Raw genomic sequence first — 21,039 nt, 5'->3', positions numbered from 1 at the left:
GGCACTGTTATTCATATTTTATAGATGAGGACACTGAAGGTGAGTGAAACTATATCAGTGCCCCCGTGAAGGAGAATCGAGGGCAGGACTCACTCAGAGTGTCAGGTCTATCTGACGCTAGAGCCCGTCACTCACACAGCCTCATGTCACCCTCAGGTGTGCATGTCAGGTCTTGCTCTGTGTCTACATATAACTCATAAACTACTGGCTGTGGTTGTAGGTCCTTTCAAAGAACTAGTGATATCTTGTGAAATGGATCAGAGGACATGAAAAATGCCCCAGGATAAACCCAGAAATCTTCTGGGAATAACCAACTCATTTGAGAAGCACAATAGAAAAACACTTCACAAATGTTTATATTAAAGCAAGTAAGAATATACATTTCACAAGAGAATGAAAAACTGGCACATTTTTAAGATGAAGTATTACATGAGAACTCAAGGGAAATTTCTGCTTCATAACCCTGGGGATATGCATTCACATCCTTCCCCACCAAAGGAGATGGAGGAGATCATCAGCCTGTTGTCTGAAGGCTCCCACCTTTTAAGGGCAGTTGTTGTTGATTAGTTGCTTAGTCGTGTCCAACTCTTTTGTGACCCCATGGGCTATAGCCCACCAGGCCCCTATCCATGGAACTTTCCGCCAAAGACTACTGGAGTGGGTTGCCATTTCCTTTTCCAGAGGATCTTCCTGACCCAGGGTTCGAACTCACGTCTCCTGCATTGGCAGGCAGACTCTTTACCACTGAGTCACCAGGGAAACCCTTTAAGGGGTATACAGCTTGGAGAAGGAAATGACAATTCACTCCAGTATTCTTGCCTGGAGAATCCCATGGACAGAGGAGCCTGGTGGGCTTCAGTCCATGGGGTCACAAAGAGTCGGACACGACTAAGTGACTAACACACACACACAGCATGAAAAAACTAAATCTTCCCTGTACTACTGCTCAGGAGAAAAAACTATGTGTCTCTTTAAGCCAGTAATAAAACTATCTCAGTAGAAAAAGTCTGAGCCTTTCTTAGCATTTCTTCTGTAAAAGGGAGATAATAAAAGGACCTGTAGGTTATTGTGAAATTTAATGAGTTAATATATTAAGAGCACTTAGAACGGCAGCTAGCACATAATAAACACTCAATGAGCATTAACTGTTACTGCTATTATTGTCCAGAATGGTATTCTTATCGTCACATCCTTGCTACTTGCTCTTGAAGACTCAAATATTCATTAAAACAAATCTGGTTTATGACAAAATGTCAGTGAGATTTACTCATAAGTTCTGTGTAAGGGGAAAAAAATAATATTTGGCTGACAGTCCCTCCACCCCAAACAACTCTTCAGAAATGTGTCATAATGGACCGGGATGCCAATGGATACAGTTGTACTCATGAATCAGCAGTTTTCCTCACTGAAGCTTCTCTGACCACTGTCGTAACCAGCTGAGCTGTGAAAGGCAAATATCAGCTCCATTCAATACCTTATAACCCTGTTCTGATAAAGAAGGGAATAGCTATCTGCATTGCCTGGTTAATGACTTTAAAATTTTTACCCCATGACTATTTTATGCTTGCTTTTAAGATGTGTAAATGAGCCTCAGGTTACGACTCTCTATGCTCTCTTCAGAAATGTGACCTGTAACTCAGCAGAATGACTAATTCTTCCCCAGGGGCTCTGAAAAAGGACTGAGGACATCCCACTTTCAAAGCAATGCTTCTGAGCAGCTCCAGTGAGCAAACCAACCCTCCCCAGAGGTGAGGGGCAGACTCTTGACTGAACATTCTCTGAGTCAGCCAGCTTCTCCTCTGCAGAGGGGTCGTGGTAAAACAGAGCACAGTTCACAAAGGAGGTACACCCATGACTCTATTCTCGATAACGATGAGTCACTTCGGTGCAGCCTTTTACAGTTTGTAACGTGCTTTTCAGATTCTGCACAAATGGCTGGGAGGGGAGCCCAGTTGGGAGTGGGACAGATCTGTCCTCCTCAACACCCCTTCTACAGTGAGGGAAAGGAATGGGACTTTCAGACCGTCTTCCCAACCAACCCACCCCATTCTTTATGCTTGTGGCTGTTTAGCTATTTCAGCATGTTAAAGGGAAAAGCTTCCAAACCACTTTATGGTTGATGAGTATTGATTGGATCTCAGAAAACATCAGCAGAAATTTATAACAACCAAATCAAAGGTGATCTGTTCTTTGTGACCCCATGGACTGTAACCCACCAGGCTTCTCTGTCCATGGGATTTCCCAGGCAAGAATATTGGGAGTGGGTTGCCATTCCCTTCTCCAGGTGATCTTCCTGACCCAGGGATTGAACACGCGTCTCTTGAGTCTCCTGCATTGGCAAGAGGATTCTTTACCACTAGCACCACCCAGGAAGCCTTTTAAGCAGTAGTGTTGCTGTTATACATGTTCCATAATGAAAGGCCCTAAGACTGAACACACTAGATGGAACCCAGAGGCATAGGTGGGTGTCTTTCTCAACTGAGCTACCATTTTGATGGTATCCATGAATCCATGAAGAATGTTAGAAATGTAAATTTATCTTCCTCTGATGACATGGGATGCAGAAAGAACTTTAGGTTATCACTATATACACCACCTTTCCATACACATAAAGAGCCTCAAGGCTACTTAAGAGAATTTTGAAGAATGGGAAACTTACTGGAATTTAATCTAATTCCCAGGGGTCATCCATCCACTCTTTTCATCTAGCAAATATTTTCACTCAACAGCTACCATGAGCCAGGAAGTGGACCAAGCGCTGCTGATACTGAAAGGGATGAGCCAGGCAGAGCCTCTCCTGGGTTAGCTCAGTTCTATTAGAACTCAGATAGAAGTGACAAGCAGAGATCACCTAAAGAAAGAAACAGGATGTTCCACTAGAGAGAGATGGGACAGCCACTTTAGATGGATCACCTTCTGAGGTGACATCTGAACTGTGACTTGAACAGTGAGAAGGAACCAGTCATGAGAAGAGTTTCAGGTGAAAGGATCCGGATGGAAAGAAAATGCAGAAGTCCCAAGGAGGGAATGAGCATGGTGACTCTGAGGCCATGTGGCTAGAATGGAACGAAGGAGGGTACATGGTGGCTGCAGAGAAAGGAAAGGCATCTGGGATACCTGAAGGCCAGGCTGAGGAAGCCACCTTCTGTTCCAAGAGCACGGGGAAGCCATGGGAGGGATGTAAGCTGGTGGAGGGGTGAGGAGAACAAGATCCACATTGCAGGAAAGTTGTTGGATCTTCCTGATGCCTGTTTAAACTTCCCCTGTGGCCTCTAAATTAGGATTACACATCTAGCATGTGCTCTGATTCCTGGATTCCACAGTATGGACTTCAAACCCCAGCAGTGCACTTAGTAATTGCGTGATCTGGAGCAAATCTGTTGACTTTTCTGAGCGTCACTTTCATTGTCTATAAAAAAGGGGATAATCATTCTACTAACAGGATAGTTATGAAGACTAAATGAGATCTCAGGTGCCAGATGCTTAGTAGAGGGAGGGCCTAATCCATGGAGATCATCTGGGGTTTTATATCTCTTGTAGGCACATCCTAAATATCCTTCATACAGCTTTCCTAAACACAGATGACATTTGACTGGGACCCGTACACCTTCAATGAGTCCTCTCACCCTGCACTCATACCACTACTCCTAGACTGCTTGATATTGTCACACAATCTGTTGAAACTCCACTACAAGCCTTGTGGTGTCGTATCAGCAGACACAAAGGTCTTTATTTGACTCTTAACCGCCTTTTCCAGCTCCTTAGAGGGTCAAGGCCATTTGCAATGATTCTCCACCAGAGGGAACAGTCTTCCCTTTCTCCAAACCCTGAACAATTAAGAACCTAATGCTCACTTCCCTTTTCTCCTCCTCAATATCTCTCTGGACCTTCACCCACCTCACCTCCCTTCCTTTCGCTTCCATCTCAGAAAAAATAAATATCTCAGCAGCTTGCTAGGCTGATCTCATGAATACATGATATAATAAAAGGCAAAATGGTCTGGCCCAGCTCCTAGAGTACAGGAGGAATTCAGAACAGTAAAAAAGCTCCTTGCTGCAAAGAAGTGGTAACAAGAACTGCCCTTCACAGAGGGACCCAGTCAGCAGAGGTGCAAGTGTTCCTGACCTGTCTCCAACAGCAGCTTCACGATGGAGAAGTTAGAGTGGGACACGCTGTAGTGAAGAGCTGTGTTCCCATTGCCATCAGCCAGATTGACAAGCAGCTTTAGCAAGTGTGGGGAGTGAGGCTGGACCCCGCGGAGGTAGGCGGCCACTGCCGCAGGGCTGGATGACTTCCGGCTGGAGATGCGGAACCACTCTTGACTGATGGTGTTCAAGCTTTGCTTCTGAAATACCAACACATTCCAATTCCAGAAGGTTACCTACCGAGGTGCTCCAGCTGGAGTGTCAGTTTCCACTGGGAAAGGTCAGCTTAGGTTCCTTCCACATATATCCCTTTAATTCCCTCCAACTCTCGCTGCGATTTACTCCTGGAGGGCTCAGAGCTAGCAGGGTGTGGGGTACACAGCACCACTCTTTGAACCTGTGGGATTGGCTCCCCCATCATGTGAGGTAGACAGGAGGACTGGGAGAGCAGCCCAACAGCCAGTAACCTGACACTTCACTTGGGGACAGCTTGAGTCCACTGTTCATTTAGATCACATTCCCCATAAGCACAGAATAACCACGATCCCCTCTTTCACACATTTACACCAGCCTGTGTTGACTCTAGCCGAGACTCCACTGGGTCACCTGCATGTTTTTAACAGGCATAGTTGGAGAGTCACATTAATGGGGAAAATGCACACTGAAGCTAAGACAAACAACATGCCCAACATGTGCACGAAGTAAAATCCAAGCAGACGTGCTTGAAATAGTTTTGGCTTTGAAGCTTTGCTGGGACATTCAGAGAAAATGGTTAAACAGCCCATGGCAGGATCCCACTATCTGCAGTATTCCAGGTAAGGAGAATCCCAGAGCAAACGACACCAACTCTGCACGTGACATGACCTAAGTGCTTTAAATGGAATGTGATTAGATTATTTTCCTAAAGGGGAGGAGAAACAATGGGCCTGTGATTGTAAGAGATGCGTTCATATTCATTCCAGGAAGGGCACTGGATTAGGAGACACTAAACTTATAGGGCCAGGCTTAAGTCCTGGCTCAGCTGCAGGACCTTGGAAGTCCTAATACATTTTGAATCCTTCTCGTACTATCTATAAAATTAGGGTGAAAAAAGGGCTTGGTTTCCAACCTCTCAGGCTCTGCCAAATGAGGTCCCTGCACATGCTGCTTTGTCTCTAAGGTGCGGAGGGGTGTTCTCTGCTTTGATCCTAACATGTGTGTGATGTCAAGTTTGCATGTCCTCTAATTGCTTTTCTATGCAGAAACAGTGGACTCTTTTGTGACTGAAACAGTTTTTATGTATCAGAATATCTCCTTTACCTATGGGATTTTCAGGAGAATCTGGAGAAAGACCCTAATATTAAGGAACATAGTGGAAGATTTTAACTGAAGATCTAGGAAATTAACTTAGCTCTGTAATTCATTGAAGAATAAGTAGCAGGAGTTTTAATCAATATCCACATCACATATTGGTTCTTTAACAGTCTGGGAACAAGTTATTTGCCAAATCAGCGAAGATAAAATACAAATGAAAATGGACTAATCGATCATTTTTACTCCTAAGGCTTTTCTGCAAAGGAGAACAAAATGGGCTTTAAAAATGCTTACACACTGTTACATATTGGGGCTTATCTGTGGCTCTCATGACATGGGAAAATGCATCTGTATCAGTACCTCTTGATTCAAGCAGAAATTAATTCTTAAATGTTTAAATCTCTGTGGGCCATGATGGTGTTAAGGAGCAAACAGATGTATTTGCTTGCTTTTGGCCTCTTGACCCACAGGTGAACTTCAAGAAAAACAGTCAAGACTACAGAACAAAATGCCAGGGCCTGAGAAAGTGGAGACATGCAGTTCACCACCTTCATTTTATTAATGAGGAAACCAGAGCCCTGAGCACTGAACTGACTCACTCAGCATCTCACAGGTGGCAGTCCGGGGAATAGAACCCCGGTTTCCATTCCACCTGCTCTTTTCCTCTCTACCCACAGTTGTATCAAACTGTGAGGCAATTTTGAGCCTAAGCCACAAATGATTCCATGACATACTCAGGGTGGGATGCCTGATAACGTTTGGTAAATGCCTCTGAGCCCCAGCCCTGGTTCCCGTGCACATGCACGGGTTCCACTTTCTCAACACAATCCATCACCTTGGGCAGCAGAGTTTGGGCAAGTGAGACAGAACACAGCAAAGAGGGATCCCAAGCACACCCACAAAGCTGCCTCAGTTGCAGGACCCAAGTCGCTCGGGTGGCACTAACAGCTTAAACAGTACGGAAAGCTTTACATGACGGTGACAAATCAGAGTACCAAGAGCTGGTCAGTGGTCGTCCCAGTTTCTGGCAGATGTTGGCTCAATGCCCGGCATGCATTAAGGAATTCTTCTGAGGGTTTATATCTAAAGAAAAAAATTAATTCATATATATATTTATCAGTCTCCATCTTGATTAAAAAAAAAGTCCCCTACCTTGACTTTCACTCTCATTTTTTAATTCTCAGCAACACAGACATCCAAACTAGGCAACTTCTCAGGGTCAGGGGCATTCCTCAGAAACACTGAGTGAACACAGCCTCCTGTTGGACAGGGCTGACTTCTGAACTCTTCTGAAGAATGAGCCAAGCATATTTCCCTTTGGATCCTGCTGCTTTCAGGGGACAAGGTCAGATCACCAAAGCATTTTAGGGGGCCACGGGCCCCACTGTCATTCCTGACATGCTGGGAAAGGGAGGGTTATCTTCCTGAATTTGGAGCAAACATTTTCTGCCTGAGTGACTTGAAAAATCTAAAGGACCCACTCCACAGCAGCAAATTTCTTCAGGTTATTCTTCCATGAAGGATATAGTAGGCACTAATAGAGTCAATCAAGTGAAAATTGATAGCACCAGGGCTCTCTCAATGATACCCCCTATTGCTGCACTGGCAAAAGGGCAGGCTTGGCACTGAGAGGCCTAGGCTGGGAGTCAATGGCACTGGTCACCATGAAGCTCCCCTTTCATCAAGTCCTCACAGCGCTGCTATGATGGAGCAGCCCTGTGGCCCTGCTGGACAGTCAGCTGCCGTTCACTCCTGTCTCTTCTCCAGCAACCAGGCTGGGGATGGTGATAATGACAATTAATGGTACTTCCTACTCTCATTTCTCCCATTTACACGGAGTCTACTATGTGGCAGGCACTGCACTAGGCATGTTACATACTTTTTCTCAACCAGTCCTCAGACCAAATCTATCAGGTCGCTACTATCCACATTTTACAGATGGGGAAACTGAGGCGACCACAGCTTAAGTACCTTGTCTAAAGTAATACTCTGGCAGATGTAGGATTTGAAGCAAGTATATCCAACTCCAAAGACAGTACTCTTGTCATCATGCCAAATGACCTCCCATCACTTTAAAAGTTCAGGTTATGTCAGCATGGCCAATAAGAGAGGCAGAAAAACACGTGGGAGAATTATGAAAGACCTAAACTGAGGGACTTCCCTGGTGACGCAATGGTTGAGAATCTGCCTTCCAATGCAAGGGACTCAGGTTTGATCCCCGGTTAGGGAACGAAGATCTCATAAGCCATGGAGCAACTTATCCCATGCCATGTAACTACTGTAGAGCCTGTGCTCCACAACAGAAGAAGCCATAGCTAACCACAATTAGAGAAAATCCACATGCTGCAATAAAGACCCAGAGCAGCCCAAAAGAAAGAACCAAAGCTGAAACACTCACTCTGCTAGTTGTGTCACCTAACTTCTCTAAGCCTCTCTTTCTACATCTATAAAGTGGGTCTTCTAATAATTACTACCTTACAGGCTGTTAAAAAGATTACATCAAGAAAATGCATGTCAAGTCCTTTACATTTTCAGTGCTAGAACCATGTTAGCTTTATAGGCAGAGCTCTGTCTATGACAGTATAATCCATGAAGGCAGGAGTTAGATCTGTTTCATTCAACCAGTGCATAGTACCTGGTATAGACTTGAAACTCAAATAAATACTGTTGAATAGATGGAGAAAGTGAAAGTGAAAGTGTTAGTCGCTCAGTAGTGTCTGACTCTTTGCGACCCCATGGACTGTGGCCTACCGGGCTCTTCCATCCGTGGGATTTTCTGGGCAAGAATACTGGAGTGGGTTGCCATCTCCTTCTCCAGGAGATCTTCCCCACCCAGGGATCGAACCCGGGTCTCCCGCATTGTAGACAGACGATTCACCGTCTGAGCCACCAGGGAGATGGATAAAGGAGTTAACGAATAAACAAATGAGTGGATACAAAGGTGAATAAATATGCTTGCTCTTTCTCAAAGGATCATGTGCCCCACCGGTCCCCACCTAACTTACCTCTCAGTCTTGGGATGGGGGAGCTCTTCGCCAGGCCCAGTTTCCTGGTCTGTGTCACGGGTGGCCTCAGGGGTGCCCTGGCCCACCCTACAGCTGAGGTGGGCATCCTTGCCCAGCCTGGGTTCTGGGCCATCACATTTCTTCTCAGCCTCGCTATCAGACAAGTCTTCTGGGGAGCTGTCCTCACCACTGGTCTCCTCACTTGAGGTGGTCTCATAGCTGCGGAAGGAGACAGGGTCACTCATTCTGTGCTTCCTGCCCAGTGTTCGTGTCAACACAGGTGAGAACTCGGTGGATTTTAGATAACACTGGCCTGCTCACTAACCTTGTCCTTTATTGTCTATACCTGCAGGCCTCAGCAAGGGGAGTCCCAGGAAATTCACTGTCAGTGGAACATGCTTTTAAGAGCTCTAACACTAGAGGCCATTTGGGGAGTAAAGGTAATTAAGCTTTTTGCAACAAACATACAAATAGCCCATGGCCTAATTGGCCACGCATTCAGATGCAATCAGATGATTCAGACAAGCAATCCAAGGTTCTCATGAAAGTATTTGATTCTGGAATCCTAATGTACTGTACAGAGAGGGAACCAGATCTACGCAAACAGCTCCCACCCCTACCCTGAATTCTCTGAATTGCCTGACAAATCCTCACATCTCTGGGTGATAGTGAAGCCTCCCTTTAGACCCCTGTTCTAGCCTAGCTTACCCCTGGCAAGGGAAGAACCATCTGCGTCTACTCTTGGGACACAGCTGGGAATCCTGAAACTGGCACCTGCCTATCTCAGTTGCTATTTCATCCACAGCTTGGAAGAGCAAAGGTGTGGGTGTAGGTCACTTGTGGCAATACTCCTTATGTTCAGTTATATGCAAATCTATTGAGGTGGTAGACCAGACACCATGGAGGAAAGTTCTGGAAGACTTATTGATCTCTCTGCTGATGGTCAACAAGAGACCTCTGATGGAGGATGCTCCAGATAAGATGAAGACTTCAGATTCTTGGCCCACTAGACACTTCCACAGAGACGAGATGAGACCAGTGCCATGCTTTCTACTGAACCCCCTAATGCTCTTTCTCTGAATAGTGGTCCCTATGTAAGGCCCCTATGCTGACTGGATTTGCAAACCCAACCTGCTTACTGGTATGCTCGCATTCTGTCTTGTTCAAACCCCAGATATTTCTTCCTCTACTGTGCTTGGAACAACCTTTTGTTTTTGTGATTAAGAAAGTGGGGGGACATATTAAATTTACCAAACAGTTCTTTATCTTAGAATTGCTTCCATGAAAACCCCAAAATCCCTGTCCTAACTGAGCTGAAACTCTAAGTAGGGGGTGGGACAAAATAAACACATGAACAGTGCATTCAGATAATCGTAAGAGCAATGAATAAACTAATAATGGGCCATAGGATACTGTGGTGGGAGGAGGAGCCACTTTATTTAGAGCAGAATTTTTTAACATTGGCTGCATGTTAGAGCCATCTGAGGGTACTTAAAATTTCCAATAGCTGTACTGCAGCTGAGACTAATTAAATCAGAGTCTTCCATCTGGGAGGGGCTCAGGCATTGATATTTTTCAAGGCTCCCCCAGGGTTTCCTAGATTCAGTCAAGGTTGAGAACCATCACACCAGAGTGACATGTACTGACAGTTATCTGCAAGAGGAGCACTTTTTTTTTTTAATATTCAATATCCTGGGATAAACCATAATGGAAAAGAATATTTTAAAAAGAATGCATAAAAAATAATTTAAATGTATGTGTACAAAAAAGAAAGGAGCACTTTAAATGGTGTATGTGCTCAGTTGCTCAGTCATGTCCACCTCTTTGCGACCCCATGGACTATAGCCCGCCAGGTATCTCTGTCCAGGGGATTTTTCAAGCAAGAATACTGGAGTGGGTTGCCACTTCCTCCTCTTTAAGTGGAGGGAAAGGTAAATGCAAAGTCCCCAAGCTCAGCCTGACCCGGCTTGTTTGAGTGAAGAAAGGCCAGAGCCTGTGGAGGTGGACAAGGCATGCTATAGTCACAAGACAGACTTCCAGGTTTTGGTACAAAGCTGGCACTTTTGCAAGTATTTAAGCAGGGGAGAGGCAGGACCTGCTTTAGGCTTTGAGATTAGGCTGATTCGCCGTTCTGGACACAAGCTGGTAAAAGAAAAAAGTGGTTTCTCCTGGGCCACAACATCTGACAGCTGCTGGAGTGGGAACAGCAACCCACCTATGACCCCATTTCATCTTTTCTGATGTTTCCCTCACTGAAGCACTGTTTCACAAACTGAAACAGTAGTGAGGACACCCTTGTCTGAATCTGGTGTCTTCCTTCTGGTCTGACCCAAATCAGCCAGGGTTCCAATCCCTTCTGGGCATTTCTCAGGCACATCCATGGCTGGGCCTGGTGCCCAGCTCTGGGCTTTCCTACCATCCTCTGCTTCTTTCTCAACTAGAGTTCAGCTCAGCCAGTCCAAATTTTCTCTTTACTTTTGTTTCAACTCTGCCCAGGTCCAAACTGTGAGTTACGGGCAAGGACCATGATTTATTTGAATTTTTTTATCCCTACCACCAAACACATCATTGGCATTTAATAAATGTTCGTTAAATGACTGACTGAGAAAGTATTCTAAATCCAGCGGTTTACTGTCTATCCTATATAAGGTCTGGTTCAAGTTCTGAGTCCACAGACATCGGTTGTTTTTCTTCATCCTAAAAAACGTCAGTTTGATTTGCCCTAAGTTAGTTAAAGGAAGGAAAAAATTAAAAGGATGAAATTCTAAATTCTACAAATTAAGGGTTTGTCGACACAGTGTTGTGGTTCCGATTAAATGTCTTCCTTCAAGGGCTCATGTGTCCCCCAACTCCCAGAAGGTACTGAATCCTGGCCCCGGGACACCAAAGCCAAGACACATTAAGAGCACAGAATCCAATAGAACTACCACGTCTGGCAGGCAGCCAAACATGTGCAAACCCGAGAGGGAGTTTTAAAGGGCCGTTGAGATTAATTCCCTTGAAGAAGAATGAAAACCAGATGCTTCCCCCTAGGAAAAGAGTGTTCAGGACAACAGTGGGAGAGGTGGTGTGCAGGGCAGTCTGGGCTTCACGAGTGATGCTTACCCACCGTTAACCCCAACAAACTGAAGGTTCTTTTTGGTCCCATTACCTCCTGCACGGAAGCCATAGTCTTTCTTTTTCATTATGGACTTAAGGCTGGTCGACGGGGAGATCTCTAGGCAGACACAACATCACAGGTTAGCACGATCTTGGGAATACCCCCGAGTGCAACACAACTGTTGACCCTTGCTTTGAGGGGACACAGGCTGGAGGTGTGTGAAGGGGTAGAACGGGAACTAGACAATATAAATCAAATATTCTGAGGGTCTTTGAGGGGCATTGGCCTTCTGGTCAATGCTAGTCAAATTATTCCTGTTTATAAACCCTCTACATGTAGATGACAGAGAAGGGTTATTGGAGAATTATTGAACCATGTGGTGTGGGTGCCACTGATGTCCCTATCTCAGTCTGGGGAAATCTGAGGCTCAGATGTGCTGAATGAATGACAGAACAGCAGCAGGACTTAGGCCTCCCGACCCCTGATCCAGCACCCACTTTTGCACCTCAGAGGCCCTTCCTGGCTCACAAGTCGGTTAATACTTGTGATGTGGGGCAGGCATGGAAAACACATGAGCAAGAGCACACATCTTATTTTGCTCTTCTCAAAGGTACAGGGGGCAATTCACAAAGGGCTAAGACTAGAACTAGCACCGAAATAATGAGAAAGCCAATTTGTGCTCTGCGGCAGGAAGCAGACTAACATGTTGCTGCCCGTTAAGCAAAGCAAAATATGGTTCCACTTAACAGGGAAGAGTGTGTGATCTGTTACAGGAAGAAGTGCTGCTCAGCCAAAGGGTCGACTTGCACGTGTGAGTATGGAAGCCTCCCTTCCTCTCTCTCACACACACACACTGAAATTCAGTTAAATATTTCAGATCTCAACAGAACGTTCTTCCAAAACAAGGCTACAAAAAACCTCTAATGTGCAAGAGCTAGGGAGGACCGCAGGAATGCAAGAGCCCAAGACACAGTTAAGGAAGGCAGAGGTTTAAAGCCAGGGCCAGGGCTGCCTGCACACAATGCAAATGAGAATGAGGCACCCCTCTGGGCAGACACAGTGCTGCAGGCTTGGCAAGTGTGGGCTGTTTCAGCTCCCATTTACCCTCTGGCATCTTTGTGCCCTGCATTATCTGAACAGCTGTACGTGGTGGCCCTGCAGTCAGTCCCAATGTTAGAACAAGGACAAGAGGAGGGGTACCAAGCCTCCACTGTTACAGAGATCAGTTTTTATTCCACTGGGCTCCCGGAGGTGTTTAAATCTTTTTAAAAAACATATGCATGCAATTAAAACCCTTTTTCCCCTTTGACTCCTCAAGTAAAGGAGAAATGGTTCCCAGTCTCAGGCACCAGTATTTACCCATCGGTGGGGAGGAGGAGGGGCCTGGGGGCTCCTTCTGGGGTGGAGCCTGGGCCGAGTAGGCAGACAGAAGCAGGTTGAGGGAGCTCTGTAGCTGGCTCTGGATGCTGCTGAGCTTGGAGGCAGGCTGCTTGATGGCACGGGCCAGCTCAGGGTACCCGTGTTCCAGGCAGCTCCACTGCTCCTGCAGGAGTTCTTGGATCTTCTTAACGTACTGCCCAATAGTGGCATCGGTGGGGGAGCTTGGTGGCCTTCCAGGGCGCTCCTTCCCCGACAGCTCTGGGCCAGCCTCCTCCCTCCCCGCTGGGGGAGCCTCTCTCTCGCCACTCCCTGGAGATCCTCCTGCTCCCTGGCCCAGACCCTTAATTCCCACCGAAGGACCTCCTGCCTGCTCAGAACCTCCCTCTTCGATCCTGAGCTCAGTAGAGACGCAGCTGTGTAAAGAAGGCATGAGGACTGTCTCAGATCCCTGTGGCAGTGATGGCTGGGGTGGTGACACAAGTCCTGCTGGGCTCCCATCCCCTCGTTTGTGACTTTCCCACCCCCACAGGAGGCCATTCCCCTCTCCCCTGGCTCCCCAGCTTTCAGAGCCCATGCTGCCCAGAAGGCTGACCCCAATGCTCTTGTCACACGACTGTCTGGTCAAGAGCTCCTGCAGAGGGTCAGTGTTGACCACAGCATCAGTCTGGCCCTGAGCATCTTTGGTGTTCCCACCGCTAAGCTTTTCTACCAGTTGAGCAACAGTGCACTCTAGCTCTTGAATCCTCTGCCCCCTCGCCTTGATTTCCTCTTCCTGCCGCTGGAGGGCAGCTCTGACCTGGGCCAGTTCCTCAGTTCTTCCAGACAGTTCGCCTTCAAGGTCCGAGATCTGCTGCTTCAGGCTGGAGACACTGCCAGGATCCAGGGAGTCAAGGCCCAGGCTTTCCTCTGTGACGCGGATCCCGATGCTTCTCACGTCCACCTCTACAGGTGGTGGTGGTGGGATTTCGCTGATGTTGAGCTCGATTTCTTCCAGGGGGAGCTCATTTCCAGGCATGGGTGACGGCAGAGGTGGGGGGCTTGGTGTTGGAGAGCTAGGGGTTGTGACCACCACCTGGGCTTCTCTGCTTTTCTGTTGGTCTTCTGCATCCTCTAGAACTACAAGTGCATTCTGAGACGAGAAAGGTGGACTCGGGAAAGAGAGGTGATTTGGAACCTCTTCGCCTTCTGGAGGCTCAGGCCCCTCCCGGATCAGCTCCGGAATCCCTGGCACTAGGTCTCCAGACTCTCTGACTTCCCGTTGGGTTGCTGCTCGCGGAGTGGATTTGGAAAACCCTGCAAATCCTTCCGCGGGCCCAAAGGCACCATCACAGACAACGCCTTCGCCCTGAAGTGGGGGGAGGGCGGGCGGGGTTGGGGGTCCTGAGTTTAGGCTTGGGTCCTCCGAGGCCCTGGTTTGCAGCAGCGTGGCCGGCATGCTGGATGCTCTCAGAAGCTGGGGCCGTCCACTCCCGGAGGTGAGCTCAGCCTCCCCGGGAGCAGCAGCAGCCTCCAGCTGTCTGGCCGTCTCCGTCAGCAGGGCCTTCCGGTGGTAGCTCACCTCACTGCCGCTGGCGGCTTGTGGGGCTTGGGGGTGATCCCCGAGGGACAGTGGCTGGGCTCGGGCCTCTGTCCCCAGCACTTTCCTCGACACCATGGGGGACCAGTTCGGATGGGAAAGAACAGCATGGGGGCGAGCCCCGCTGTCGGGAAGGCTGAAGTTTCGGGGCAAAGTGCTGAACTTGGCCTGCTTGGCCCTTCTGTGGATAGGAATCCTTTTGATGGTGTTTCCCTTTTCGATGTCATCCACATACTTGAGGAAGTCCAGGTCCAGGTGGAAGCCATATGGGGTCTCCACGGAGTAGGGGTGGCTCTTTGGAGGGTCTTTCTCTTCATCCCCCTGAGAGGACTGGTCTTTGGCTGGGAGGCAGAAGGTGTAAAAAAAGAAGCACAAAGTTAATAAGAAATGCAGGACGGTGAGACCTCATATGTGTGGTTTTGACTTAATGCTCTTGCATGAGTGTTCTCCTAAATGTTCCAGCCTCTGAATTATGCTGAGATGTTCACGGACCTTGGGCTGTGCTGAGAAACCCTGTTATTAAATCAGTGTGGACTTAGTCACTGTCTGCAACGAAATAGGTGAAGGGAATAGTTTCCAATCTGCACTCTGTCATCTCAGCTATGACTGTGGAATCGGCCTGCAAATCAGAAAAATAAAATAGTCTCATACCATTTTTTTGTGGTTTGAGTCATGTAATTGCTGAATTGAAGTAGCCAGGAATTTGCAAATCAGGGTACTAATTGGTAATCGTGAGTATGGATATTTTCGCAGGATGAGATACACAATTTTCTCAACATTAAAAAGAGAACCTTGCATTATTCAATAGGTACTAGTAAATCTTGCTAAAGCCAGAGATATCAAGGAGTCATGCCTCCTACATTATTTAAGCTTCCTCTGATGGCTGAGCCTCTAGGTATGTGAAGCTCAGAAGGAAAGGGAACATATAGTTACACTCAGCCTATACTCTCTTCACCAGAAAACTGCATGGTGCTTAACAAACAAGTTTTACTTTCAAAAGCTTATGCCAGGTAAGGAAATAACACGTTTTTCACAAACTGAAAAAAAAAAGTGGTGGTGGAATATGGGACAATTAATGTAAAAAGAGACATTGGCAAACATCCTCCAAGAGGTGTGGGACTCGTGATTTTTCAGGGCAGCCCAAAGTATCAGGGAATAGCACAATGAAAAAGTTCTCTATCATATCAAAACACCACTGATCTTGACTCCAACAGAGGATGCTGAGAACAAGTCAGTTCTTTGATTATCTGAATCCATAGGGATTTGTCTCCAAGTAGCCTCTTCCTCGGGTTAAACAGTCTTTGTTCTTTTGATGTTCCTTATGTGACACCCCTTATTATCTCTGTGACATTCTGCTAAACATCCTCTGGAAATGCTGAGCTCAGGAGAGAACATTATTGAAGAGCACAGAGGCCAAGAATATGGACCCTGGAGCCTGGTCTATATCTCAGCTTTGTGACTTTGGGGAAATTACTTAGCCTCCCTACATCTAATCATCTGTAAGATGGCAATAATAATAGGGAAGATGAGATTGTGTGGACTGATTGATTAATACATATAACATGCTTAGAACAATGCCTATCACATGATAAACATTCAATACACACTCAATATTTTAGTTACTCTCTTTGTGGAATCCCAAATCATAGAGAACTGAAGCCCTCTAATGGAAGCTGATTTGCTGGGTACATATGAGGGGATCCTCAAATTCTTTTGTATCTAATTGGTTGCTTGACTCTAAGAATGATAGGCCCTGGGGGCAAAATGACAAAATAGCAGTAATTCAGTTCACTTACCTCAACCACTAATTTATTGAGCACCTGTGTTGGTTGCTAAGATAGATCCTAAGGACACTAGAGATAAATCAGGTATAGCAATGCTCTCAAAAAAAGTATGGTCAAGTAGGAGAAACACCAACAAGTATGATGCAATGTGACAAGGATGGCAACAGATACATGCTCAAGGGTCAGTCTTCCTTCCTGACTTATTTTCCAAGTTTCTCCAAAACAACTTTCTTGGACTTAGAGGTTAATTCTGCCTTGGTTGGAGAGAGGTGACTTCACAAGAGTGAAGCCATGTAATTGGGTATTAAATGAATAAACAGCAATTTGCCAGGAGAATAAGAGAGTGAAGGACATTGTGGCTGTATATTTCCAAGAAGGCCATTATCAATTCCTACCTTCTCTAGACAGGCAAGGGAATCCCATATGAAGACATGGCATCTATTTCTTCACCCCTTTGAATATCAGCTGGCCTGTGAGTGCTTTGACCAAAAGAAAATGGCAGAAATGACACTGAGAGAATCCTAAGGCTAGCTCATAAGAAGCCTCTTAAGTGTCATGTGGGTCTCCTAGAATGCACACTCGGTGGGAAGCCAGATGCCACATAAGGATCCAGCATCCCTGAGACTGCCATGCTGTGAGGAAGCCCAAGTAGCCCCATAGAGATTTCATGTGGAGAGAGGGAGAGAGATGCCTAGCCAGCCTGAGCTGTTCCAGACATCCTAGCTCAGGTGCCAGTATAAGTAAAAGAACTTCCAGATGACTCCAGCCTCAGCCCTTATCTGACTTCATTGACAGGAGGGACTCCAAGTGAGAACCATTCAGTTGAGCTTGTGTTAATAATGCATGATTATTTTACTCCACTGAACTTTGGGATGGTTAGTTATGCAGCAATAGATAGCCAGGACAGATCAGATATATGTCAGAAAATCAGCAAATGCATTGAGGTGTAAAAAGTGAAAGAAAGTGAAGTCGCTCAGTTGTGTCCAATTCTTTGCAACCCCGTGGACTATAGCCTACCAGGCTCCTCCGTCCATGGGATTTTCCAGGCATACTGGAGTAGGTTGCCATTTCCTTCTCCAGGGGATCTTCCCAACCCAGGGATCAAACCCGGGTCTCCTGAATTGCAGGCAAATGCTTTATCTCCTGAGCCACAAGGGAAGCCCCTTGTGTGAAAATCCACAGTAATTCAGGGTTCTGTAACTGCAGTCATATGGCTGGGACTTAAAAGGTGGAAGAGAAGGGTGAAGAGTAGGAAAAGACAAAATTGGAAGGTCAGAAAGACCCAGATCAAGAAGCCATTTGTATGCTTGCCACCAAGCTTTGACTTTACTCTCTAGGCAGTGGGAGCCATCAAAGGGTTTTACACAAGGGAGTGACTTGATCAAATGTGACTTCACAATGATCATTCCCTCAGAGGATTAGAAGATGGACAAACCAGAAACCCAAGGACCAGTTGGGAGACTGCTGACATGATCCAGGTGAAACAAGCTAAGGGAATGGAGAGACAGGGTAGGTTCAAGAAGAGGTGCATGTGATGGCATTACCTGGGGCACATAGGACTGCTTTTTCCTTAAAGGTGATGACATATTAGGGCTGAGCTCTTCCCACTTGCCTGTGGGATCTATCCTTCTGGCCAGTGTCACATGCTTGGGGCACAGGAACTGTGCTTATGGAAGTACAATTATCTCCAAAGAACTAAAGAAGTCAAGTAGACACATGAAGTCTGAACCCTTGAACACTGACACAGTTGACCCTACCAGCCTCAGTGCTAAGTAAAATCTCAGGGCCTGTGGGCGATTAAGTCACAACAGGGAACAGAACAAGGCATTGGTGCTGATCTACAGGGTTGGGTCCAAGTTGGGCTCCAGAGCTTCTGTGCAAATACCTGGACTCCAGACAGAAAAGGAGTAAACACTCCTCCAATATCCAAAAAATTCCAACTAAGTTCCCATTCACCCACATAATTTTTTTTTTTTTTTTTTTTTTTACCAACCTGCTTTTCCTCAAAGGGCACACTGGTACCTCAATAAATGACAGCAATTGTTCTCTGTTAGTTCGCCAGCTGCACTCCACTATACTCTGAAGCCTACTGGTCAACTTAGCAGCCTCCTGGACTTCAGGGACAAGCCAAATCAGAGAGGAGGTTATTTGTCTAAAGTTAAACAGGGAGCAGATTTACGACCCAGAAGGCAAAGAACACTAAAAAGGAGAGACTGCATTATTTATCTGCTTATTGCCTCAATTCAGTAGAAATGCAGTGATTTGCCCATCAGCCTCTGGGAGCAGGGCCAGAGCACAAATACAAAAAAGGCATCAAATGAGAGACAGCAGATTCAAAGGGGAAGTATTCCACAAGCGAGATTGAGGTGAACCAAAGAAGTCTGTAAGAGTGTTACCCCGATGATGGCTTTAATAGGTGCTTCCCAAGGTAGGGGTATATTTCTCTCTCTGTCTCTTTCACACACACACACACACACAGAGTCACATTGCGCTGCTGTGCCTACCACCTACCACTCTGTGCTCCTTCTCTTTCTCCCAGTGCAAGGGGAATGTTGGACCTTGAATGAAGGATCTTGATCTGATATACTGGGAGATCTGTGTTCACCTTAAGTTCTGCCCCTTTTAATTCTACCTGGTGATAGGTATGCAGGAGCTTAGAATTCCAGGCATTGGGCCAGGGCAAGAATTAATTAGGAGGGCTGTCTTCTTGAAATGAACTTCAGATCAGACACACCAACACATAGCCACACTGGCTGGAGTTGAATCCTGCCTCTGTCATCTCCTACCTCTGTGATTCTGGGCAAATTACTTAAATTCCCTATGCTTCAATCTCTCCATTTGTAACACAGCAATAACGATACCTCACTCAAAGAGTTGTTGTGAGTGTAGGCACTGATGCAGCAGAGAACATAACACAGGGACTCAACAAAGGGGCCAAAAAACGAGGACGCGCTGGTTCCGAATGGGGCGGCGGGTATTCACTGAGCCTGAGCTCTCTCTTGGAGTATTTAACTCTGTGTTAGGATGACAGCCTCAGGAGGGAGTGAGAGTCCAAGAAACCAACTCTGAAGAAACTGGGAAAATGAGTCAGGGGAGAAGGAAAAAGTAGGATATACGAGGCTCCAGTATTCGTGCCTGGAGAATTCCATGGACAGAGGAGCAGGGCAGGCTCCGGTCCATGGGTTCGCAAAAGAGTCGGACACTACTGAGCACCTAAATGGCAACAAATATGAGGCTCAGAGCCACCTAGAATTCCCTAGAAGGTCTTGGTCTGAAAGCCCCCAGATCACCAGACCTTGAAAAGGAACCTGCAGACGCAGTCATGAGAGGAAGTTAAACACAGACACGAGAAAGGAGATTAGAAACAGACAAGGAAAGGAGGGAGGTGCCACAGTCATTGCCCTGAGGGACAAAGTGAAGCGCAGCGCAGGTCAGTGAATCCATTAGAGGCTTTTAAAATGATGCAGACAAGTCCAAAAGCCTATACTCAGTTTCTGAAGGCAAGGGGAAAAACAGAAATGAGAGAGATAATGGCCAAAACTACAACCGGAAAGAAGAGGAATTAAATGAGCCTCCTCAAAAGGCCAAGACAGCGAAAACTCTTTTCCCTCTTCTGCCTTTATTTTGTGAGATGTGTGGGCCTGAAGGGAGGGCTGCCTTTCTTAGCTGGTTGTGGGTGATCACGTGGCAAGCAGCTGTGCCGAGGATGCTGAGCAGGGACAAATGAGGCAAGCAGAAATGACAGGCCCCCGGGGCATTAAGGGAATTAGCTGGTGTTCTGTGGGACCACTTCCAGGGATGCACTGAAAAGGCAGCTCTCTGGGGAGAAAGGCAGACTTTTGAAATAGATGGTAACTGCATTTGGAAAGGAGGGTAGGGAGGGGCTGGAGCTGCTGTCCAGAATTTAAGCCCTGCACCAGTGAAGGGCCATCTAGGCTCTCCTGTTTCCTGTCATTCAGTGATTTGGGAAAAAACATTTCATTAGAAGTCAGAGGATCGGGGTCTAGTCCATGACATTTGGCAAATTTCCTAGAGAGGGGAAAGGAGAAACACTCCTTGAGACATTTGTTGGGCTAGATAGTGATTACTCAACAACCTTACATGCATTATCTCATTCAGTCCTTTACCATCCCTGTGAAGTAGGTATAGGATCTGCTTATAGATGAGGTGTAGCAGACTATTAACAAAAATAGCCAGAATTATAACCCATCTGTGTACTTCCCTCCCACACTGATCCTAGCTTGGCTCTGGGACTTGCTTTGGCCAGTGGGTCAACAGCAAATGTGACACATGCAGAGACTTGAAAGTTGCTTGCACACAGGAGTTTGTCTATTCTTACTGTGCTTGGAAACCCTTCTGTCAACAGGTGAACATAACTCAGCCAGCCTGCCGGACAACAAAAGAGACATGGCCAAATCATCACCAATGCCCCAGGTAATGTGGAGTCAACCACCAGACATGTGAGTGTGGCCATCCTAAACCGTCAGGACAAGTCGCCCAGAAGACCACAGACACATAAACAAGTCCAACAGCGATCAGTCACGTTGGCCCAGCTCAGAACAAAGGCTTGGCCAACCCATAGAATCTTTTGAGAAATAATAAATACCTTTAAGTCGATATTTTTTTTTTGAGTGGTTTGTTATGCGTCAAAGCTAACTGATACATGAAGGAAGTGAGGCTCAGAGAAGTGAAATGCCTTGGAGGATCACTCAGGTAGGAATGTTGGCTCTTTTAACATATCATGCCTCATCTCTAA

At 46.5% G+C, this 21,039-nt stretch overlaps 1 protein-coding gene across 6 annotated transcripts in view; it reads right to left on the bottom strand.

The window, feature by feature from the left end:
• The window catches only part of KANK4 (KN motif and ankyrin repeat domains 4), a 69,393-nt gene that overhangs the window by 11,038 nt on the left and 37,316 nt on the right, over positions 1-21,039 (bottom strand). For 5 of the 6 annotated variants that reach the window (XM_043877793.1, XM_043877796.1, XM_043877795.1 and 2 more), the window contains 5 exons: positions 12,903-14,840; positions 11,549-11,660; positions 8,444-8,662; positions 6,434-6,521; positions 4,126-4,345 (listed from right to left, as the gene is read on the bottom strand). In XM_043877793.1, coding sequence (XP_043733728.1) covers positions 4,126-4,345; positions 6,434-6,521; positions 8,444-8,662; positions 11,549-11,660; positions 12,903-14,840 — 2,577 coding nt within the window. The remainder of the gene's footprint in view (positions 1-4,125; positions 4,346-6,433; positions 6,522-8,443; positions 8,663-11,548; positions 11,661-12,902; positions 14,841-21,039) is intronic. The other variant, XM_043877798.1, reaches the window with a different exon arrangement.

Source organism: Cervus elaphus, chromosome 20, assembly GCF_910594005.1.
Source record: "Cervus elaphus chromosome 20, mCerEla1.1, whole genome shotgun sequence".
NCBI lineage: Eukaryota > Metazoa > Chordata > Mammalia > Artiodactyla > Cervidae > Cervus > Cervus elaphus.
This window is presented reverse-complemented; position numbering and strand designations above follow the sequence as displayed.